We start from the raw sequence: 20,106 nt of genomic DNA, 5'->3' as shown, positions 1-20,106 counted from the left end.
ACGGAACGAGCAAACGACTAGATTTTGATACGTGCAAGGATAATAACGTAGTGCAAGACCTTTAGAATATTTATGCTGCTCTTTACACTAAAACACATCAACTTAAATTAATAAAGCAAGCGTCACGCCAGTTTCGGCGAGTATTTGCTGCCCTCATACCGGCAACACCGGGGAGACGTCGCTCGAAGTCGTCGCTCGCATGCGGTGCGACTTGTAGGCGACGAGCGACCGCGACAGCCATCTCCATCGCGTCGCTTGTCGCTGTCGCGCGCAAGATCGCGTGAATGCGGTTTATACTTAAGTATCCTTACGTGATACCTTAAACTAAAACTCCACCTTAATCCACCTTTCTTTAATTTTTACAAACCTTAAACCATGTTAATCCCCTTTAATCCACCTTATATAATGCACTTTATCCCGCATTAATCCACTTCAATCCACCTCAATCCAATTTTGGGAGTGGGCCAGGCAGGTTTTTTGGATGTGGCCCACGGCGTCCGGCCGACGCCGTGGCTGCTCACCGTGGCATTTCGCAGTGCTTGCCGCGGCAGATCCAGCGCTGGGAACATGACGTCATCACTTGGGCACGTTTGTTTTTTGTACCATCGGATGATAACGCCGGACGGACATCGGATGCCAGATTTTTCGCTTCATGGGGCATATAAGGCTTTCGCCTTAAAAGGTCGTCGTAGGTTGCGTTGTTTGCTGGTTTATCCTATTTATAACAGTGTTCCTCAAACTGCGGGTCATGAGCCCCAAATGAGTCGTGAGCTTTTTTTTTCTGTGGGCCATGGAGGGTCCGACTATCTCTTTCACCAATGACGTCAATGCCTCTTGCCCTAACCTTTGACGCCAATCTTTAAACTGTCCACTTGCCTCTTCGCACTGCATCATTTATCGGTGCGACACGACGAAATGTTGCCTGAGAGCTATAGCTAAAGAAATGCTATCGCATATAAAGTCCGGGCCTCAAAGGCTAAACTACATCGTTCGCAGTAAAATACAGGCATAAATCAATCTTCGCTAAACAATTATTAAGAAGCATTTTGGTAGCTCTCTGCTGCGTTTAATGTCTTTTAAATATATACAAATGTAAATGTATCTGTGTCATTGAAAGAAAAATTCAGAAGCCTTATAAAAGGGAGGGAGGGGGGGGGTCGTGGTAGGTTTGGTACTACTATAGAGGGTCACGTATATACTGGAAAAATTGGAGAAACACTGCTATATACAACTTATGTAACAGCGCGAAAAAAAAAAATAAGGAAGGGACGAAGAAGAGAGAGAGAGTAAAAAGAAAACTCTCTATCGTCGTTCCTTCCTTGCTTTTTCGCGCTGTTACCTAAGTTGCAGTGAACCAACTAGCCCAGTAAGCAACCTATACTGCTATATAATTTCAATTACACACAAAAAGAATCGCGTGCAAATATTTTGTCGCGGTAGGGCACAAAGTTGAGTGTCAGACACTCATGCGCCTCAGGAGACGTTTCGACTTGGGATCCTCTCTCCTACGTCATAGAGTCGCTGGTGGTAGGTGGCGCCACAGTGCTTCAAGAAGGTTGGCATGCCATGCTGGTTAACGTTCGCGCCTGCCACTTCGCTATCGCCTTTGGTTTTATTTACGCTATTTTTTTTTGACACCTTCAAAGCGCGCACAAGAAATCTCGCGTACGTGGATAAGTATTTGACACGGCAAGCCAGAAATTTAAGCGTCAGACAAAATGCACCGCAGGTGTGATTCCAACGTGGGATCCTGTTTACTACGTCATGGAGTGCTCGCGCTCAGTATTTGTACGTGTGCCAAATGTGTTGCATACTTCGAAGTGTTACGCTGGTAACTTTCTGCGGCAGACACCTGCACTTTCTTTCATTGAACGGGCATCGCACTTTTCTCTCGTTTTGTACCTCAAGCAGAACTTGTTATTCTTTTTTCTTTTTTTAATGCCAGTACGCTCAGGATTACTTTGCAAGTGCGAACTTTAACAGGGCTCGGTAATATGCTTGTCCCGAAGCTGCTTGTACAAAACAGTGAAATTTGGGCAGTGTACGGCGCGCAGAACGGAATACTGAAAGGTGTTCTTCATTGCATGGCTGGAAACAACCGACAACGAACTGTTTCCGTCACACGCTTGATGTTGTGCCTGTAGGTTAAATAGATTTTATTGAATAAAAGGGCTTATAGCACGTATTTTTAATCTCGGAGACTTTTATGTGTGTGCGTTGTAAGTAACACTTTTGACGATGCTATATAGCCGTGTCTCGCGAGGTGTTGCGTGAAGGTGTGCGTGTGTCTTTTAAGAAAGAACGTATTAAAAAGCTAAACAATAAGAACCAAGTAGGGTCGGGGAAGTCTATGAACAAACCCCCATTACGGAATACAGATGTTGTAACAGTTGGGATTTGTGTCTGGTGCGCCGTCTGTTTTCTTAACATCTGAATTCTGCATTTCGGGCTTCTCGTGCTGTTCACCCAGTGAGGAAAAAAAAACAAGAAAACAATAGATGGCATCCTACCTGGCAGGTCGTCTTGTCCGGGCTTCGCTCGTGGACACACTTCTGTAGCTTCCTCGTCCGCTTCATCTGTGATAGTATGTTAACGTTAGTAGATGACGTCACGTATCACGTCGAAACTCAACACATTGTGGAAAGGAAGAGTAGGTAACGCACAGATTCCGGAGCTGTGCGATTAAAAAAAAAAAAAGATGACACAAATGCAGCGCAGTAATACTCCTTTAGTCAGTTGGGCTGTTCGTAAGTAGTCCTTACGCGGTCCAAGAGAGGAGAGTTTGAGATGACGAATAATGAGATGGTGTTACCTACTGCGCAAATTAATACAACACAACACAACACACATTTACAGAAGCCTGGGAGCGCCGCCATTTTGGGCTGTTAAGCGTATAGCATGAGTTTTTTTCCAGTTACAACTTATGCACGGTGATCTGATCAGCTCGCATTTGCATGACAATTTTCGCACGGCTGGTTTCACTGTTTCACCATCGAGAAAGTTCGTGTCCCAGCGCGCAAACTTGAGAATTGTATTTTATAACAGCCCTAGATGCCGGCGCTTAGGAACCGAAAACAAAATAATCTACACTCCATCTCACGATTCGCTTGCCGCACTGTGGAAGCTGCAAGACTCTTTAGCCAATAGGAAGGCCGAATCCACCCTCGAGATGTGTTCATCCGCGTGACGTTGTCTGCTCGGCGGCCGCTGAATTCGCGGTATACGAAGTGCATGCGACAAATGTCTTAACATGTCACGTATCGCTGTAACGTATCACCGTACCTAAGTAAAACCAAACTCTCTAACCCCGTCATTAATCAGACATTTGCGGCCGGAAATATATTCCGCTGCGCAAGGATATTGCCCATGTACGCCTCGTAGCTTCAGCAGTGCCGAAGGTACTACCGAATGCAAATGACTTGTAGATGGAGCATAACAATATTTCTTTGCTTTACGCTAGACGGTGTGACGCAGATTGTAGATTATTGGGGGCATTGGGAGCACGTCTCACCGGTCAAGTTCATTTGAAATTGGCGTCCCTACTTGAAACTGGAGAGTATAGTTACTGCAACTGGTAGTGCAACATGACATTTATGATGTCATTTCGAATATGATGGCTCGTTTTTCGTATACAACTGATTTTATGTTGCTCCATTAACTTGACACAGACGTTGTACAATTTCGCCCACCGCGGTTCATTACAACGACAAGGTCCGTGTTGATAGGATCGCGTTATTGCTACAAGTTACAGACGTGGGTGGAGATGCGTTTTTCAATGCAGTGTTGCTGGTTCAGGAATGTGAGACTGTCTGGTATAGATACCGTATTCTGGTAGCAGCCTCGCCAGCGTCTCCTCTCCGGGAATAAACAGGTCGTCGTCGCTTTGTGTTCGCACAACTGCAAACAGAAAAAAAAGTAAGACATAATATAACAAAGCAGATATTCAGCACGCAGTGCGAACTATAGACTCCCCAGTCTCGAGGACAGCTTAGGGATATAATCACTTCTAAAGTCGGTCCTCACCACTGCCTGGTATGTTACGAACATGAAAACTTTTTTTTTCTCTCTTCAAATACCAAGCTTAGATGCTGAAGGAAGCATCTTGTTGTACCTGGAGAAACGAACCATCTCCTTATGTTTCCTGTCGTAGAAACAGTTTTTCTTTGCCTAAACGCAGAAATGAAGACGCAACATTGTCTGCTTCATCTTGGCATTTTGGTGCTACATTCTGGATTTTCGTGTCATCTTGTTATATTCGAAACGCAATTCCCGGGTGCTTTTAGTCGGCTGTGAAGACGCAACAGTTTAGATCAAATTAGTGTCAATTTTCGCGAGAGCTAACAATAAGAATATGCTCGAGTCAATTCCATACATTTCCGCGTACGGTTTTCCGAGTTAAGGAGTGTATGGAATGTTAGTTGTACAAGGACTCGCAAGCTAATAGTTACAAAAAAGTTTTTGTCGTCTTTACGTTAATTTCACGTTTTCTAATAAAGTTAGTTGCGAGTGCAGTGCTGTCCTGTGTCTCTCCTGCTTTTCTGTCTTTGTCGTCTTGCGCTGCCTCCTTCAAGATGTTCACCCAGTAAGAACTTGCCCAAATACCGATTCCTCACGTATGCGTGATTACTGCCTCTGAAGCGGCAGTTCTGCAATCTTCCTGTGAACCGTAACATGAGTTAAGATTAGCTAACAGCAACACTCAAGAGCGTAGCCGGTAGGTTAGTGTTCGCGTCCCTGCCGGACGATGCACGACCGGCTGCAAAAGCCAGACGTTCGTCTTCCGGAGAGCGTCCATCTTGGAAGCGGCACAAGCCGTGGTTTATACGCTCGCGACATAAAGGAATTCAACAAGGGCGGACACTCCCACACAGCCCAGCGGCCGAATTGACTGCAGCGCGCCAAGCGGTCGGCATCAATGACTTCCGTTTTCGGTTTTGGGCGCGCACATTTTGCACGCTAGCTAGCACGCCGGCTACGCCCTTCTTGATCCTTTTTCTTTTCTTTTTTGCTCGACCGCGCACGGTCTTCTTGCGCAATCTGTTTATTTGATAAAAATCATTGCGAACGATCTTCTGAAGTTCCATCAAATCTGTGCCACGTGCAATTTCACAAAGTAGACGCAAGACCCCTTGTGAAATGAGGAAATATTTATTTTGCTCTATATAAAAGCTCGTTCCACGCTTTTTGTGCGTACATCCAACGTTGTGACCCCCGGCAAGCAGTAGTTCCCGTATGAAGCTCCACCGGACGGCGTCAGCTGAAAAATAAATTACAAGCATGTTACATGTAACAGCATGTTACAAGGATGTGTCATTTTGTTATTTAGACATTTAAATACCGCGCGTAGAGGCGAAACGTGCGAAAGCGGTGAATGGGTGGCATCACAAACAAAAGCAATTCGCTTTTACATACATGGCATAGAAAATACCCGACTCATCCCAAACAATGCCATACAATATGAAAACATCCGATTTCCAAGCATTCCACAATTTCCGGGCATTATTTCCTGCACTTCGGCAGCACAAATGCATGGGCGACTTCGCGTTTCCAAAACTTGGCCTCGGGCGACGCGATGGTACGCTATACATACACAGAGACGGACGCAACAGAGGCTCCCAGCCGGACCATGCTAGACGTTAGCAGAAGGCCTTCTACTCGCACTCAAGACAAATGGCGTGGGTGCAAAGCCTGTTTTCAGTCCTTTAGAAGACGGAAGTTTCGAATTACAAGTTTCTGATATGTTCCTCGGCGTTATCTTTTGCGCGTTCTGCCGGCGCCAGCAACACACTCCCATGTTATCACTCTTGGCAATCGCCCATCGCATTTTCGACAGGCGTGAGTACCGAAAGAAGGCATATGTTGTTGCGGGGCCACAAAAAACAACAACAAAAAAACTTCACAAACTTGTCCCGCAACGATTCACTGCACGCCAAACTAACTTTGTCACCACGGCCGAGTTGGTTCTCGCTAACTGCGTCACAGCGCCCTGTGTGGCCAGTGTGCCTCAACAGAACCGAAATAAGTTACAATAATCTCCTAGGAAGCGTCGGAATACATGTCCAAGCACGATTCATTAACTGCGCCAGGATGACCGAGCTGTTGTTCGCTAACTGCGCCTTAAGTCTCGGTCCCATGCCCGAAGCCAAATTGCGTCGTAGACTGTGACACAAAATTCCTCACCTTGCCGTAGTCCAATAGTGCAGTGTTGTCTTGTCCCAGTGCAGAAGGAACGCAAGAATACGCCGGGAGCCCAAGAAACCAGGCTACATTTAAGAAAATGGAGACAGACGGGTCGCCGCGGGCGAGCGCTCAAACGCGCAACCGTCCTCGCTCGCTTCGATGGAGTGTCTGGCGGATGACGCATGCATTTGGCGTATCATTGGCCTGTCGCTAGGTGACGCAAGTAAGTCGCAAAGTTGAAGTTCATTTATACGCAAAACGTTTTAGTTATCGCGGCAAAGAATTAAAAAAGAATACAATGTCTGTTAACTTAATTTCACTTTCTTTTTTTCGATGCTCGCGGCAGCAAACGTTCGGCATCAATACTATAGCGTGACGTGTTTCCTGTTGCCAGTTTTTGCCGACTGTCCCCTCTTGTTGAATTTCTTTCTCTATGGTTTATACGTCGCGATGGCATCGATATCGCGTATCTGCAAGAGAAGCCAGAACATGCTCGCGAGTGCTTCGTCAACAGCTCACCGAGACCGAGCGACAGAGCCAGACAGAAGTGAAAACCACGAATCATGCTCTTTCCAAGATAGCCGCCGCCAGAAGACAGTCGTCTGGCTTTTTGCAGACGGCGAAAATGAGCAGACGGCGCAGACGGTGCATGCAAGGGTGTGCAGTACGCTCTTACGTTTTGATATATAAGCTATAAGCGATCAAGACCGATATAATGCAACGTTTATATGCCAGTGCCATCCCTTTTCGCGCTTCGTCAGTGGTCATGGTGGGCGCCCCGTCCGCGTTATCGACGGGATCAGCCGACGAGATGTGTGCAGAACCAGCGGCAGAACTTAAGGGAAACCAGTGGTGGCGTGTGCAGAAAGAGCGCATGCGCTGTCTTGCACTCCCACGTGCTAGGGCTCGAGCGCTTCGAGCGCGCCGATAATCAGTCAAGTCAGGAGTTGGACGCGTGTGGTACGCGTCAAGACTGATTCCTCCGCCATGCTTGGCTGTGCGTGAACCTGTGCTGCTCTCGGCTTTCGAAGTTTAAATCTTGGTCCCTCGTCGTTATACGCCATCTTGGCGGTCTGCACATGCTGGTCCATGCGAACTGCTCGAAAAAAGGTAGGTGGTACATCGTTCAATCTTTCCTCCTAATCATTTTTCAGCTTAAGTAATATTTTAAAAAAATGTAAAGGGGGCTTTTATAAAGCAGCCGTTGCACCGGTGAGCTCTATCGCAGTCCTCTAAAAGGCTACTGAAGAACTCCTGCTCTTTGAAAAGGAGCCAGGTGGTGTTGAAAAAGCCTTCAAAAGAATTAAAGAGCACTTTTCGCGTGTAGCGGAGTGACAGCTCCGAGAAATATAGATATAGTAATTTACAGAAAAGAGAGCTCTGTCCTTCTACTTTGCATGAACTGTGGAAAGGGAATGAGGAAGAAAATGAGATGAGTGAGGGTTATGGAAATAAAGTGCACTTTGAGTCGTGACGCAAGCAGCATAGCTGCCAGTGATTATAAAGGGCTTGCTGTAGCCTTTTTCCTTCCTCTGGACTAGACACGCGGCTTTAGAGATATAATGACGAGATGGGCTTGTATAAAGGCACCACGGGAGCAAGCGTGTTGCCAAGTAGGAGAAGAAAATTTAATTCCGGCGAGTGATTCCGCGGGTATTAGCTCACAATTACAACTGCAAAAAAAGAAAAAAAAAAAAAAAGAAAACTACGGAACTTGAAAACATTCAACCTCTATAGGTTCTATGTTTGGGACTTAGCACTCCAGCAACGAGAATAAGTATGTCGAGAAATTATGCTCGTTATTACGTTTCCTTGTGCGTTTTCTGTTATTCTTATTTTTCTTATATCGGCATGTGGGATACGTCAGTTCATGTGGAAATCAAACGTTGAGAGAAAGCCGGCGACAGAAGTTGCCATCATTTCGAAAAAAAAACAAAAAAACAAATAAATCAATGAAGTGCTAGCGCTTGAAGTAGACACATTTTGCAACAGTTGCATCATGCCGGACAATGTAGACAGTATTTGAATTAATTTTCTTTCAGCAAGAGCATTCTGATGCACTCGGCATTTACGCCATGGAACTTTCAATGCAGTACGTCATAACTTTTGCGGAACATATGAAATTGAAAAAAAAAAGTAAGAAAGACTGCAAGCTGTGATTGTTGGTTTGCTGCGTGCGAAAACGACACATTAAAATTAGTTGGCGCTCACACTTGGTTTTCCTAAATGAGGGTTTAGTGACCGACTCAGCAGATTCATGCGCAGCAACATTTAGGGTATCAGTTGAGCTATACCTTTACGTGCCCGCGCAAGAGAACCTGCTGTCAGAATTTTTATATTAATCTTCCTGACTTCTATCGTAGAACTGCGACTGCGCCTTAATTATGCTTTCTCCATGAAACAGAATTGCACTCTTTATTTTTATTATATGGCTCATGAGGCGGAAAATCTGGCGTTGGTGTGACCACACGATATTTCAAAAAGGTAACGAACCCTCGACCTTTGGTGGGAGTCGAACCCACCATCTTTGGTGTTAATTAAGGCGAAGGTGTAAATAAGGTCAGTGTAAATAAGGTCAGTGTAAATAAGGTCAGAGTTAGTTAAGGTCGAGTTAAGGTCGAGTTAATTATGGCGCTCGAACCTACGACATTTGGTGGGAGTTGAACCCACGACCTTGCAATGTGGCACGTTGTGACAAACACCGTTGTTAACGTGACATCGCGGCGCTTCTGCTGACGTGGCCGCTCGAGTCACGTGACTCCGCTATAGTGGCGCCACTGGACGTCGCCGCGCTTCTGCTGACGTGGTCGCAATGCTTTTGCATTAATCCACGTAGGGATAACCAAGTGCCCCTTGAATTTTTTTATTTTGGGACAGATTGGCGCAGCGGTTGCATTGTGAGAATAAAATTTCCTCTTTCCCTGTGTACTTGAAGAGGAATGTCGAAATGCAGAGTTTCGGAATTGCGATGACTCGACAGCTTTGTTATTCTGAGTTTTTCGCTGTTTTCGACACAAGAAGAAGTGATAAAAGCCGAATACATTTCTGGCTATTCGGCTTTCAAAGAAAAAACTTCAATATTTTATAACGTAATAGATACATCAGAAGAATGCATATTAATAACAGATCAATATGATGAATACAAGGGCGTACAACCGCTGTCAGACTTAACCCGCACAATGAAGGCACATCTCTAGCAGCCTAATTTTTACAAACACCGAGTGTTTTGAAAGGTATAGACGTAATAAGCTGACCACATTCAAGGCACCTCAACCGAAAATCCCCAGCCCGCTCCAGGAGAAGCAAAGGCGTGCTCTGGTCTGTTCATTTCTTGTTGGCGGGTTGGTGATAATCGTCTTGTCGTTGGGAATGTGGTTTTAAATTCGGCACAAAATCGGTTATGTATATATCTATATTACAGGTCGAATTAACCGAGAACACCCTAAGTGTCAAAATCGGTTATGTATATTACAGGTCGAATTAATCGAAAAACACCCTTAGTGGTCATAAAAAAAAAAAGTGACCGATGGGCTCATGTTTGACTCCCCTGAGTGTCACTTCCAGGTCATTTATTTCTGCTGACTCATCGTGTGATTTCTGTAAAATAGTAGCTTGCGCTGTTCTAAAAGAACACACTAACTCTAAAAAAAAAGTTTACACCCTTTGGGTCGTATGTTGTCCCCAAATAATGATCGCCATCTGCCTTGTCCGCATTTCCTTTAACGCTGCGAGCCCGGTACTTCTTAGTCACGAAAGGCTTGCGCGTTATCAGCGTGACACAGCATTCTCGGCAGGAAAGTAGCGAGCGCTGAGTTTTCAAGAATGGGAACGCAAGCAAGGCAGATGACGATTATCATTGTTTAGGGGACAAGATATGACCCAAAGGGTGTAAACATTTTTTCAGAGTGCTGTTCTATTAGTCACACCTTGACTTGACTCTTCCGCACAACGTATTGTCAAAGCAGAACAAAGCAAATTGCACTGTGCAGCGATACGGAGTAAGTGTAAACTAGCGACGGAACAAATGACGGCTGAGCGCGCCAGGCCAACACTACCTAGATAGCACAAGGCCTGTTCACTCCGATCCATGACGTCATGCTACCTCGCGCGACTGCCATATAATCTAATGGGGATGCTCCCGAGTAAGCCGCGGTGATTTTGACGTCACCGCTTTCGTCACGCCATGACTTTTAAGCTTGTAGCGCAGCTCAGAACGAGCAAAAAGGAAGGTGGAAGGGGTAATGAAAAGGACCGGAGAACAGGATGAGCGGAGACCGGAGAACAGGGTAGCGCTCACCCTGTTCTCCGATCCTGTTCATTACCCCTTCTACCTTCCTTTTTGCTCGTTCGAGCTGCGCTACAAGCTTAAAAGTCATGACATACTAACTCGCCCAAACTGCTACGCTATTGATCGTCACGCGAGCCTTGGCAGTGGCAATGTCGAGCCAGGTATCATGTCCTGGCTCGAAACACGCCTTGTGGTATCCAGGTAGTGTTGGCCAGGCTAACCCGACCTGCTGCTAAACCACCACCAATGCCACCACTGCCACCAGATGTAACTTACCTGCGATAAGTGCCATCGTCGCCAGGCAGTACAGCGTGGAAAGCATGTTGCGTACGCAGCGCCCCCTCCCGTCAGGCGGCGACTTCGCGCTGGAGAGAGGGCCGAAGGTGCAAAACGTTACGTGAACAGCAGAATGCAGGGAATGTACGCACGCATGCTAAAACAATTGACGCAACGCAAAAGCTTTTCTAAGAGAGAGAGAAAGAGAAAGAAAGACGAGGAGGTTAGCCAGTGTGAATACCGGCTTGCTACCTTGTACTGGGGAAAGGGGCAAAGGGAATAAAAGATGATAGAAGGAAAGAAAAATAACATTGAAGTAAGAAAATTTGCGCAATAACGCGACCCTACGCGCTACAACGTTCAAAGCCGGTCGCACAATTCACAAGCCCTTAAAAACTTCAGCAGAGCCCTTAAGGCCTTGAGTGCCGAAGTACGTCTACACCAGTGTCCTAAAACTTTTTCTTCTGTGAGGGGGCGATTGTCCAGTTTTTCAAGCGCAGTCGCGAGCACTTTTCTTGCCACATTGTAGCGGGGACAGTCACAGAGTAGGTGCTTGATTGTCTCCTCGCGGCAAAAGCTTTTCTAAGCATGCCCAAACGCGCTCTTAGAGAAGCCTACAAGCTTTTAGTTTCATTCTAAATATTGACAATATCGCGAAGAGCTTTATCAGACTGCATTTCAACACAGGCATTGTTAGAAACCATAGGTTGTTTTGCATTCTACTGAACGTCTGTGACTAGTGCAATACCACACGCGTCAGCGAACTCACTGCTACTTTTCTTCTTTCCTTCCCTCCTCTCTCTCCCTGTCATCTTTGTGTGCCCCTTTCCCATTCCCCCGGTGTAGGGTAGCCAACCGGACGTTATTCCTGGTTAACCACCCTGCCTTCTGCTTTTCTCTTTCCTCCTTCTACTGCGGCCTATCTGCCTGTACTTCAATACAGGTATTGTTATACCCACAGGTTGTTTTAAGTTATACTGCGGCGTGTCGCACTAACACATTCGAAATATTGTATTTTAACTGATATTTTTAGTCAGCAACAAACGCATAACGCTTTTTAAGAAAATGCGCGCTTACAGTTGCCTTGCTCGTTCAGCGTATCACTGTAGCAGCTGTATGCGTAGTAGGTGTGTTCCAGCGTAGCCATTTTCTTCCCATCGACTGAACCACTTCTTAATTATCGTTTGGAAACCGATTACGAGCGAGCGCAGAAGATTGATCGCTTTGCCTTTCAAGTCAGATTGTATATTTCTAATGCTTTTTCTTTCTTCATCTGCACATTTCTCGTGTTTAGAATTAGCGGTTTCGCTGCCGCTGCAGATGAATAATAAATTAATTAATTAATTCATGCACGTGAAATATTGCGAAGCCTGATGTCACGCATGTTCAGCGTGGGACTGATCCCGTGAATGTGTTTTCGAAAGGTGAACTTCAGCGACATTATTTTTTAAAATGAAGCTTATTGATAAACCTTACGTATATTTATCTTATTTACAATTCATTCATTCATTATAACGCCGAATTTCTTGAAGCTCGACGACACGCATGATTCGCAAAGAACAAGAGATTGTGAGTCATTGGGAAATTAGAGCGTTGGGACGCCGAGACAAGAAAGGAGAAACGTTTCCATCGCCCCAGCGCTCTAATTTCTCAGTGACAAAATACCAACTACAGCTAAACTGGCCGTCCTATGACTTGCGAATGTTTTTCTTTCTTTTTTTCTTTTTTTTTTTCGGGAGATGCATCTGTGATCTTCGTTCTACGTAGACTTCCACGCCTCCGCAACTTTATCCGCGACGGTGTATGAGTGCCGCAGACGCTTGTGCCAAGCCGCAGCCGTCGAGATGGGTCTCGTGAATTGGACTCAATCTAACAAAGGCTGACTCCTCTAACAGTTTCGCGTGTCCCCCTCCCCCTCTTCTCTCCCTTTCATCTTCGTATAGTGGCAGTGAGGAAGTGTCGTTGACTGCATATGCAACTCTCTCGAAACTCGGCTGCATCGCTACACGCAACAGCCCCACTAACCTCTTGTGCATATAATCAGTTGGCTGGCAAGTCCCGGAAGGCGCTCGCGTCTCCCGTCCCTCCTTGAAGTCTGAAATAAGTCCTCGCCGGCTTGTTAAGCGTGCGTGCATACCAGGCAGAGAAGAAACCATTCGCGCATGCGCTGTATGGGGCTCGTGAATGAAGTCGCGCATTGCGTGTCTCCATTCTGCGGAGCGCGATCGAAACTCGGACCGAACTTGGACTTTGTCTTTACCCGAAGTTTGACTCTACAACTGCGTCGGGGAATGTGTTACAAAATGCGTTATTGCAAGTGGTGGCTCGTAATATTGTTGTACGCTGAGCACTTACACCGTAGTACCGTACGGTATACTACGTAACCTCTCGTGGTATCGTGGTATATATATGACGCTCGGTTTCATGACGAAACATAGTCTTATTAGCAGATACCTTGTGCACGTAAGACGGGGCAGTTTTGAAGCTGTGTGTTGACGGCGCTAGACTACGGCTCCTCTCAAACGTTGAACCATATTACGTACCAGGCGCATTCCTCCTGCTTCAGGAGAAGAAATTGAGGAAAGAAGAGGTGAATAATAAGCAAAAATGAAGTAGATGACGATGAATAAGAAGGCGATGACGAAGAGAAGCACAAGTATGGAAGAATTCGAAGGAAGGCGTAGAAGACGTTAGTGAAAATAAGCAGATGAAGACGACGATGATGAAGTTGATTAAGGGAGAAGAAAAAAGATGTGATGTTGATGGAAGTAGATCGAAGACGATGAGAAGATGATGAAGAGAAGCAGGAGACGAAGGAGGCCCAGCCTGCTCCCAGATTTGTAGCATAATAGACTGAATCTTGATGTAGCTGTAAGCTTGGCGAAAATTGATAGCCTGGTATATGCCGATCGTTAACGTGCGTTCGCCTGCTCACCTATTTGAAATGCCGTAAATCTGGTTCAAAATTTCTTTCAGACATGGAAAGAAAACAGGAAAAGCTATCCTGAACGAAATCTTACGCAACCTGTTGGATGCTGCCTTGTTCTATCAATATCGCGTACCAGATGCTTTGTTAAGCTTCTGGTTCATGACAACTTAATGACGAACTTACTATGCTGCGTAAAATTCAACATGGTGCAAATAAAATGCCGGTCAGTTCAGTGGACGGCTTTGTACATGCTTGTAGCTGTAGCTTTATGATAGAAGTACACATATTAAAGAGAGTGAGAGGAATCAAAGGACGCAGTAAAAAGAAAACACCTGCAGGACGAACGTAATTATTTGATTCGCCCTTGCCTTTCTGTTTGTAGAATTCGCTTTCGTCCCACGTTTTACGATTCAGCCAACTCGCCAGTTTCGACGTGTCTGTAAATTATGGGGTTTTACGTGCCCAAACCACGATGTGATTATGATGCACGCCGTAGTGGGGGACTCCGGTATAATGTGGACCACCTGGGGTATTTTAACGTGCACCTAAATCTAAGTACACGGGTGTTTTAGCATTTCACCCCGATCGAAATGCGGCCGCCGTGGCCGGGATTCGATCCCGCGACCTCGTGCTTAGCAGCCCAACACCATAACCACTAAGCAAACGCGGCGGGTTTTGACGTGTCATGATGATGGAATGAAAGTGTAAGAAAAGATAACTTGCCACAATTAAGAGCCCACCTGCGACAAGTTGTCGGTTCGTTCACGTTGATTACCCTTTTCCTTATTATCCTACATTTCAATTAAACAGAACTATACCTTGATTTCATCTGTTCATTTCCTGGCTTCATTGTCTGTTGGCTTCATACCGGGCGTTTCAGCAAACGCTTTCGAAACATTTTAAAGGTTGCCCGCGGTAGATAGCACAATTCTAGTTCATGAGCTGGTCTACTCGAAGATGCGGACATTACTTGCACAAAAAATTGAAATGCATAATCGACTAACAAAAGTCCATTAATTAGGTTTCAAACTAATTACCTAAAGTAACTAAACTAAACTAAATTGCAATATGGGCCATAAGGCCCATATTGCAATTTAAAACTGTAGCCGAGGAGTTCGCAAGGCGATCGGATCCACTTGGAACGAATTCTCAGGATGACACCAGTTTCGACAAATTAATTCCCGAACTTTGCGGAGAAATACACTGGGGTTCCAATTACTTTTGTGCCTCAATGCATAAAACGGTGTTTTGTCAAGACGTACGGGGAGGGACCTATTGTGAAGATTGCATAATCCTTTTCCATCATGCCCGACCTTACTGTGTCACGCGTTTTTGCCCTCCCGTTAGTGTTCGCACCCGACGAAACGCATTTTCGGCGGGGGTGTTTTTTGGCGACCTATCGTCGATCCGGCTTCTCCGACTTCATTATTTACTTTTTCCTCGCCATTCGCGCTGGCACGTAGCGCGGTGCGGCAGTGTTCGCGTATCCTTGGCCCACTTTCGTCGGAAGGGCTGCGGCGATTCTTCAATTGGAATCGTAGGAGCGCAGGCGCCGACGGAGACGTCCCCCCCCTCCTCCTCCCGCAACTCCCCCCGTGTCACGACTCAGATTGGAGCTCAAAGCCCCAATGGAAGTGGACGCAGACCGCGCGTGGCGATGACAACCCGGACTTCCTCGTGAGGGGGGGGGGGGCTCTCCTACCGCCCTCTGGCGGCCCGCGCGGCGTGACGAGGGAGTCTCCTGTGCGTCGGCGACGCGTTCTTGTCTCTGCAGTTGCGTCGTTGGCCACGTTTGGCCGTCTTTGTTTCATTTGCCTCAATTCAGTTCTCAATTTGACTCTATCCTACAATTATCTCTTTGAAGCATTCGTATTGTATCTCCAACGATCCACTGAATTATTTTCTGGTTTTCTTGCATTTCATTTTCGAGCGTTACATATTGTATTGCGTTAAATATTGTATAACTTGGAACACTTAAACTTGGGAAATTCTGTGTTCCTACTTGTGTTTCCCTTTCCTATTTTATTATGATTTTGCCCAATTTAATATTGTATACCTGCCAGAACTTTTTTCATTTGTACTACTCCCGATTGTAATTCTCACTCTGCTAAAACACCTCGATGTGATTTCAGTATCTATAAATAAATAAAGATTAACACATGCAACATGTAAAAGGAAGACAAAGGGCCATAGTTGCAAAAATCAATTTTTCTTTTGTAGCCCAAATTTTGGTCATTGGCTTGTCGCTATGTCAAATTACCAAGCCCTTTTCGCGTATTGGCCTTTGATCTCTCTGCACTGGATGTTTTATATTTTGGTTAACATTAAGTTAGTGCGAATGAAGGCATTGCATTATGTTTTCATTGCTAACCGTGGCCAATCGCCCCTCGTATGTGTCATAAGAGGTGGTATCGAAAAGTTTTGAGAATGACTCTATTTTGTGCGAAGTAACTAATTTTTCTGCATTCAAACGGCTGTCACCTTCGAAATAGTCCTCCTGATAGGCAGTACAGCGCTCCCGGCGTTCGCGCCACTTTGCGAATATGTCTCGAAAGCATTTCTTCCGAAACGAGTCGAGAACCCTCCTGCGATTCGAGCTTGATTTAAGCAATCATGTCAAAACGGCGACTTTCGAGCCGGGTTTTTAAATTCGGGCAGAGAGCGAAGTAAGGGGAAGTGAATCCTTGCGATCGACCTGGCTTTCACGTCAAGCATTTTCACTATGGAGGGAATTTGGGTGTCCGAGCGTGGAGACGAAGCACCAGTCGTCGCAGTGGAAAAGCCCAACGTCTTAAGGAGGCTTAAGCTTTGCATTTAAGAGTGGAACGCGATAGCATTCAAAGATCCCCGACTGCTTCTCACGCTTCCCGGCAACTGCAGCTTGTGTAACCGTAATGTTTACCGCGAAACGCTGGCGGCGAACAGCTATGCACGAAGGCGATCTTTCTGGTAGAAACGCGGTCCTCTTGCGTGGCCCGATCCCGGAGGGCGTGCACAGCCGCGCCCCAAAATTACATAATTGTCAGGTTTCTGTTATTGTTTCGCACTTTAATATTTCAGTCTGAGAAGATTTAACATAAAATGTATGCACTGTCGGTATTTTGTTTCATGACATTTGTTGGTTTTGGGCTCTCATTCTCAAAATTCTGAGGAATAACTTTGTCACGAATGTAAGACAAGGTATGAGGAACTTTAGTGATAGAATTGTGTGGCAATATAACACGCATCTACCGCATGTCATAGAGCAAGGCGTAGCATATACATATACCTAAATATATACGGAAATTTTTTCGCTCACGGAAACACCGCCGGGGCCGACCCCGACACGGGATTTTCTGCAACTTTTTCTAACGCTATTCGCGTTATAAGAAGAGAACAAGGCTAGGCATGTCCGCAACTCGACACGATGCATGCTAATCGTGTTTTTTCGGCATTGACTGTATTGTGGATCAGGAATTTGTTCCGAATGGCCAGACTATATATGAACAGCGAGTTTGACTGCCAAGCTTTAGGACGGCTTGGGGAGGGCGTTCGGCGAGAACGGCCCGTTTGACGGTGAGTTACTGTACACGATGGTTAGTGGCCGGCTGGAGTGACGTGTGGGTTGAGCGTACGCGGCTGTAAAGTGACTTTGACGATGCTTCGCGTTGTGACCTCTGCCTTAGATACGCGAGAGAATTGCCAAGTTGTACACTGTGTACAACTTGTACGCAGTTGTACCAAGTTCGGCACTCTCCGCTGCCAATGGTACATACCGGTTGCTTTTTTTTTTTTTTTTGAGACCATGCAGAATTTTAAAAAATCGCCCGTGGTAGATAGCACATTCCTAGTCGTTGAGCTGGATTACTCAAAGAGGCGGACATTACTTGCACAAAAAATCCAATTAGATAACCGACTAATGAAAAAAAAAAGGAATTCACTAATGAACTTTTTGATTGCTTTACGGCACATATTCCAGTTTACGAGGCATAAACCAATACCGTAAAAACTCGGCGCGGGCGACGATATGATTGCACGTCAGGTCATCAGGCAAGAAAAAAACATGGTTTAATTGTTTTTCACTTTTTTGACCGACTGACATTAGTGCTGATGTCTGCCCTGTCTCCCATAAAATATGACAAAATACAAGAGGATGTGTTAATCACTGTCTCTAGTAAATGGATGTTACGTGAATAACGTCATTTGTTTCCGGCAGTGTGTGGTTAAAATAGTTGGCTATTTGATTTTCTCTTGCAACTGAAGTTTAACGTTTGCAAGAAACGAAGTGAGAACGGTGATGATGCAGTTTAAGTAAGCACGCGGGTACTCCGCATACGTATGTCTGCTGAAGTGACCAAGCGCGCGCATGGTTATGTATAATTGTTGAACTGTGGTGCTGTAACCATGTTTCGTAGTACACTGTTTCGTGTAGGTTCACGCGAGTTCTTCGTACCTTGACTTGGTGTTTCTTAGTGTTTCGCAGGGTCGACAGAGTCATGCAACAAGCTTGTATGAGACTCGGTGGTCTCGGGCTTTTGTTTACTAATCATAGACAACCGATGACCCTGATATGCTTCTTACCCCCCCCCCCCCCTTCCCCTTCTCTCCCCATTTAAGGCTAGGATAACTACAACTACATCTTTCTACTATAATTCCCGGTTAAACGTAATTCTCCGCTAGTGCTTAACGGAAAATTATACTGCTTGTAAGACGGAGCGCATTTTTCTTTGTCTCCTGAGCGAATTGGAACTTACCGTTCAAACAGGGCGTGCAGTGGACGGTATCTCAGCGGTCCGTGGTCCCGTGTGTTGTGGGCACAGTGAAGGTCACTCGGGTGAAAAAAAAAAAATGATATACAACTTATCAGGTATCCACAGTTCTTTCCAAGACGGGGACGGCACGCGCTCGTTTGATGCGATTCCACTTATACCGTTCCAATTATTCTCCTTTCTACTGTCATCTTGTCGGTCGCTGAGATGTTTCACGAGGCCGGAAGCACGTTCGTCGCCACAGCTCCGCTCTCGGGACTCCTAGAGCGCGCGATACGGCGCCGAGGTCTTAGCCTCCTTTTTTTTTTTTTTCGCGAGAGGGGACAAGAAAGAGGGGAGGAGGGGGGGGGGGCAGGCACTCCTCGCCCTTATTTGCGCATCACCCTTCTCTGTGCTCTCTTGGCATCATCATCCATCGTCCGTTGAGAGCCCGACTCGGGGCCAGCGGCGGCCTCCGCGGAGAATACCCAATGGAGGACTGTGTACCAGCAGAGCGTTAACTGACGTGCGCTCGAATAAGCACCTTACCTCCTTAATTAGTTAGGCAAGTCATGTTTGGTTGTGTTACGTATTTTATGTTAAACGTTTGACTGTGCTGCGCCAGCCGCAAGATGTTAAAAAATCAATAAATATAAAGCAAGAAAAGGTTAAGTCGCTCTAACGTTTATTCCAAAAAAGTCAGTGTCTTCTAAGATGCTGAGAACGACCATCAAGTACATAAGGGGACTAGCTCCCAAAATTAAAGTGGACGAGCCTCCGCAAACATACTTGCGAATATCTAGTTAAACACTCAAATGCTCACTATAACGGCGAAATGAACTCTTCGGAAAAGGGAACGGGGGGGTTGTTTAATAGAAGGAAGACTAGTCATCCATCCTATATCGGTAGAATACTAATTCTACCGATATACTAATTCTACCGATATAGGGTGCATTAGTGGCTGAATCTGTTAAGCCACTCTTGCATCCCTAGGACGTGCGTCGACTGGAACCACTTTTTTTTTTTTTTTTGCCTCCACGCTCCCATCCAAGATTCCAACAACTTCAAGACTATCGGAAACAATGATTTTGGTCAACTTTGTCTGCATATGCTGTATATTACAATCCACTCCTCTCTGTAGTGCATCCGGGCATTGAGAGTATTAAAAATAAATAAGTGAATAGACCGGTCATGCAGTGGTCTAGACACCGCATGACGACCCTTTCCAAAGCCACCTTTTGTACGTACCTGCATTTCTCTTGATATTGTTTGCACTGCGTTAAAGACAACTTTGCCAGGGCGGCGCGTATGTACCGCTGCGCAGTCGAAACGATCCGTACTGGGAGTAGAAGGTTTATTGCACTTATAAAAAAAGTACACCAGCTAGAGAGCTCTAAAAAAGCTTGAATCTATAGCGCATCTATGGGGCGATACAAAAGTGTATCCGAAGACGCAAGTTTTCGACAGCAAGATTAGGAAAAGAAGCGCTTGAACTTAGTGATTTTGCTGTCATATCACCTCATGTTATCACACTTTAATCATTAAACAATGTATTGCTTATTGAGGATGAAGCCTGCGACATAGTTGCCATCACCTCTAATTTTTCATCCAAATAAATCAAATCAGAAGCCAACTTTGGGCATTCTTGTCCGCACGTATAGAACTGTTGAAAAAAATTTCGTTTAGAAGCACAGTAAAAGCAAGTT

At 45.6% G+C, this 20,106-nt stretch overlaps 1 protein-coding gene across 1 annotated transcript in view; it reads right to left on the bottom strand.

Annotated features, from left to right (window-relative positions):
- LOC119466602 (collagen alpha-1(IX) chain-like) overlaps positions 1–18,661 on the bottom strand; it is an 85,504-nt gene extending 66,843 nt beyond the window's left edge. Inside the window, 4 exon segments of the mRNA XM_037727121.2 lie at positions 2,511–2,576; positions 3,823–3,897; positions 10,745–10,833; positions 18,407–18,661. Coding sequence (XP_037583049.1) covers positions 2,511–2,576; positions 3,823–3,897; positions 10,745–10,790 — 187 coding nt within the window. The 5' untranslated portion in view covers positions 10,791–10,833; positions 18,407–18,661.
- Positions 18,662–20,106: the final 1,445 nt, after the last annotated feature.

Source organism: Dermacentor silvarum, chromosome 10, assembly GCF_013339745.2.
Source record: "Dermacentor silvarum isolate Dsil-2018 chromosome 10, BIME_Dsil_1.4, whole genome shotgun sequence".
Lineage (NCBI taxonomy): Eukaryota > Metazoa > Arthropoda > Arachnida > Ixodida > Ixodidae > Dermacentor > Dermacentor silvarum.
This window is presented reverse-complemented; position numbering and strand designations above follow the sequence as displayed.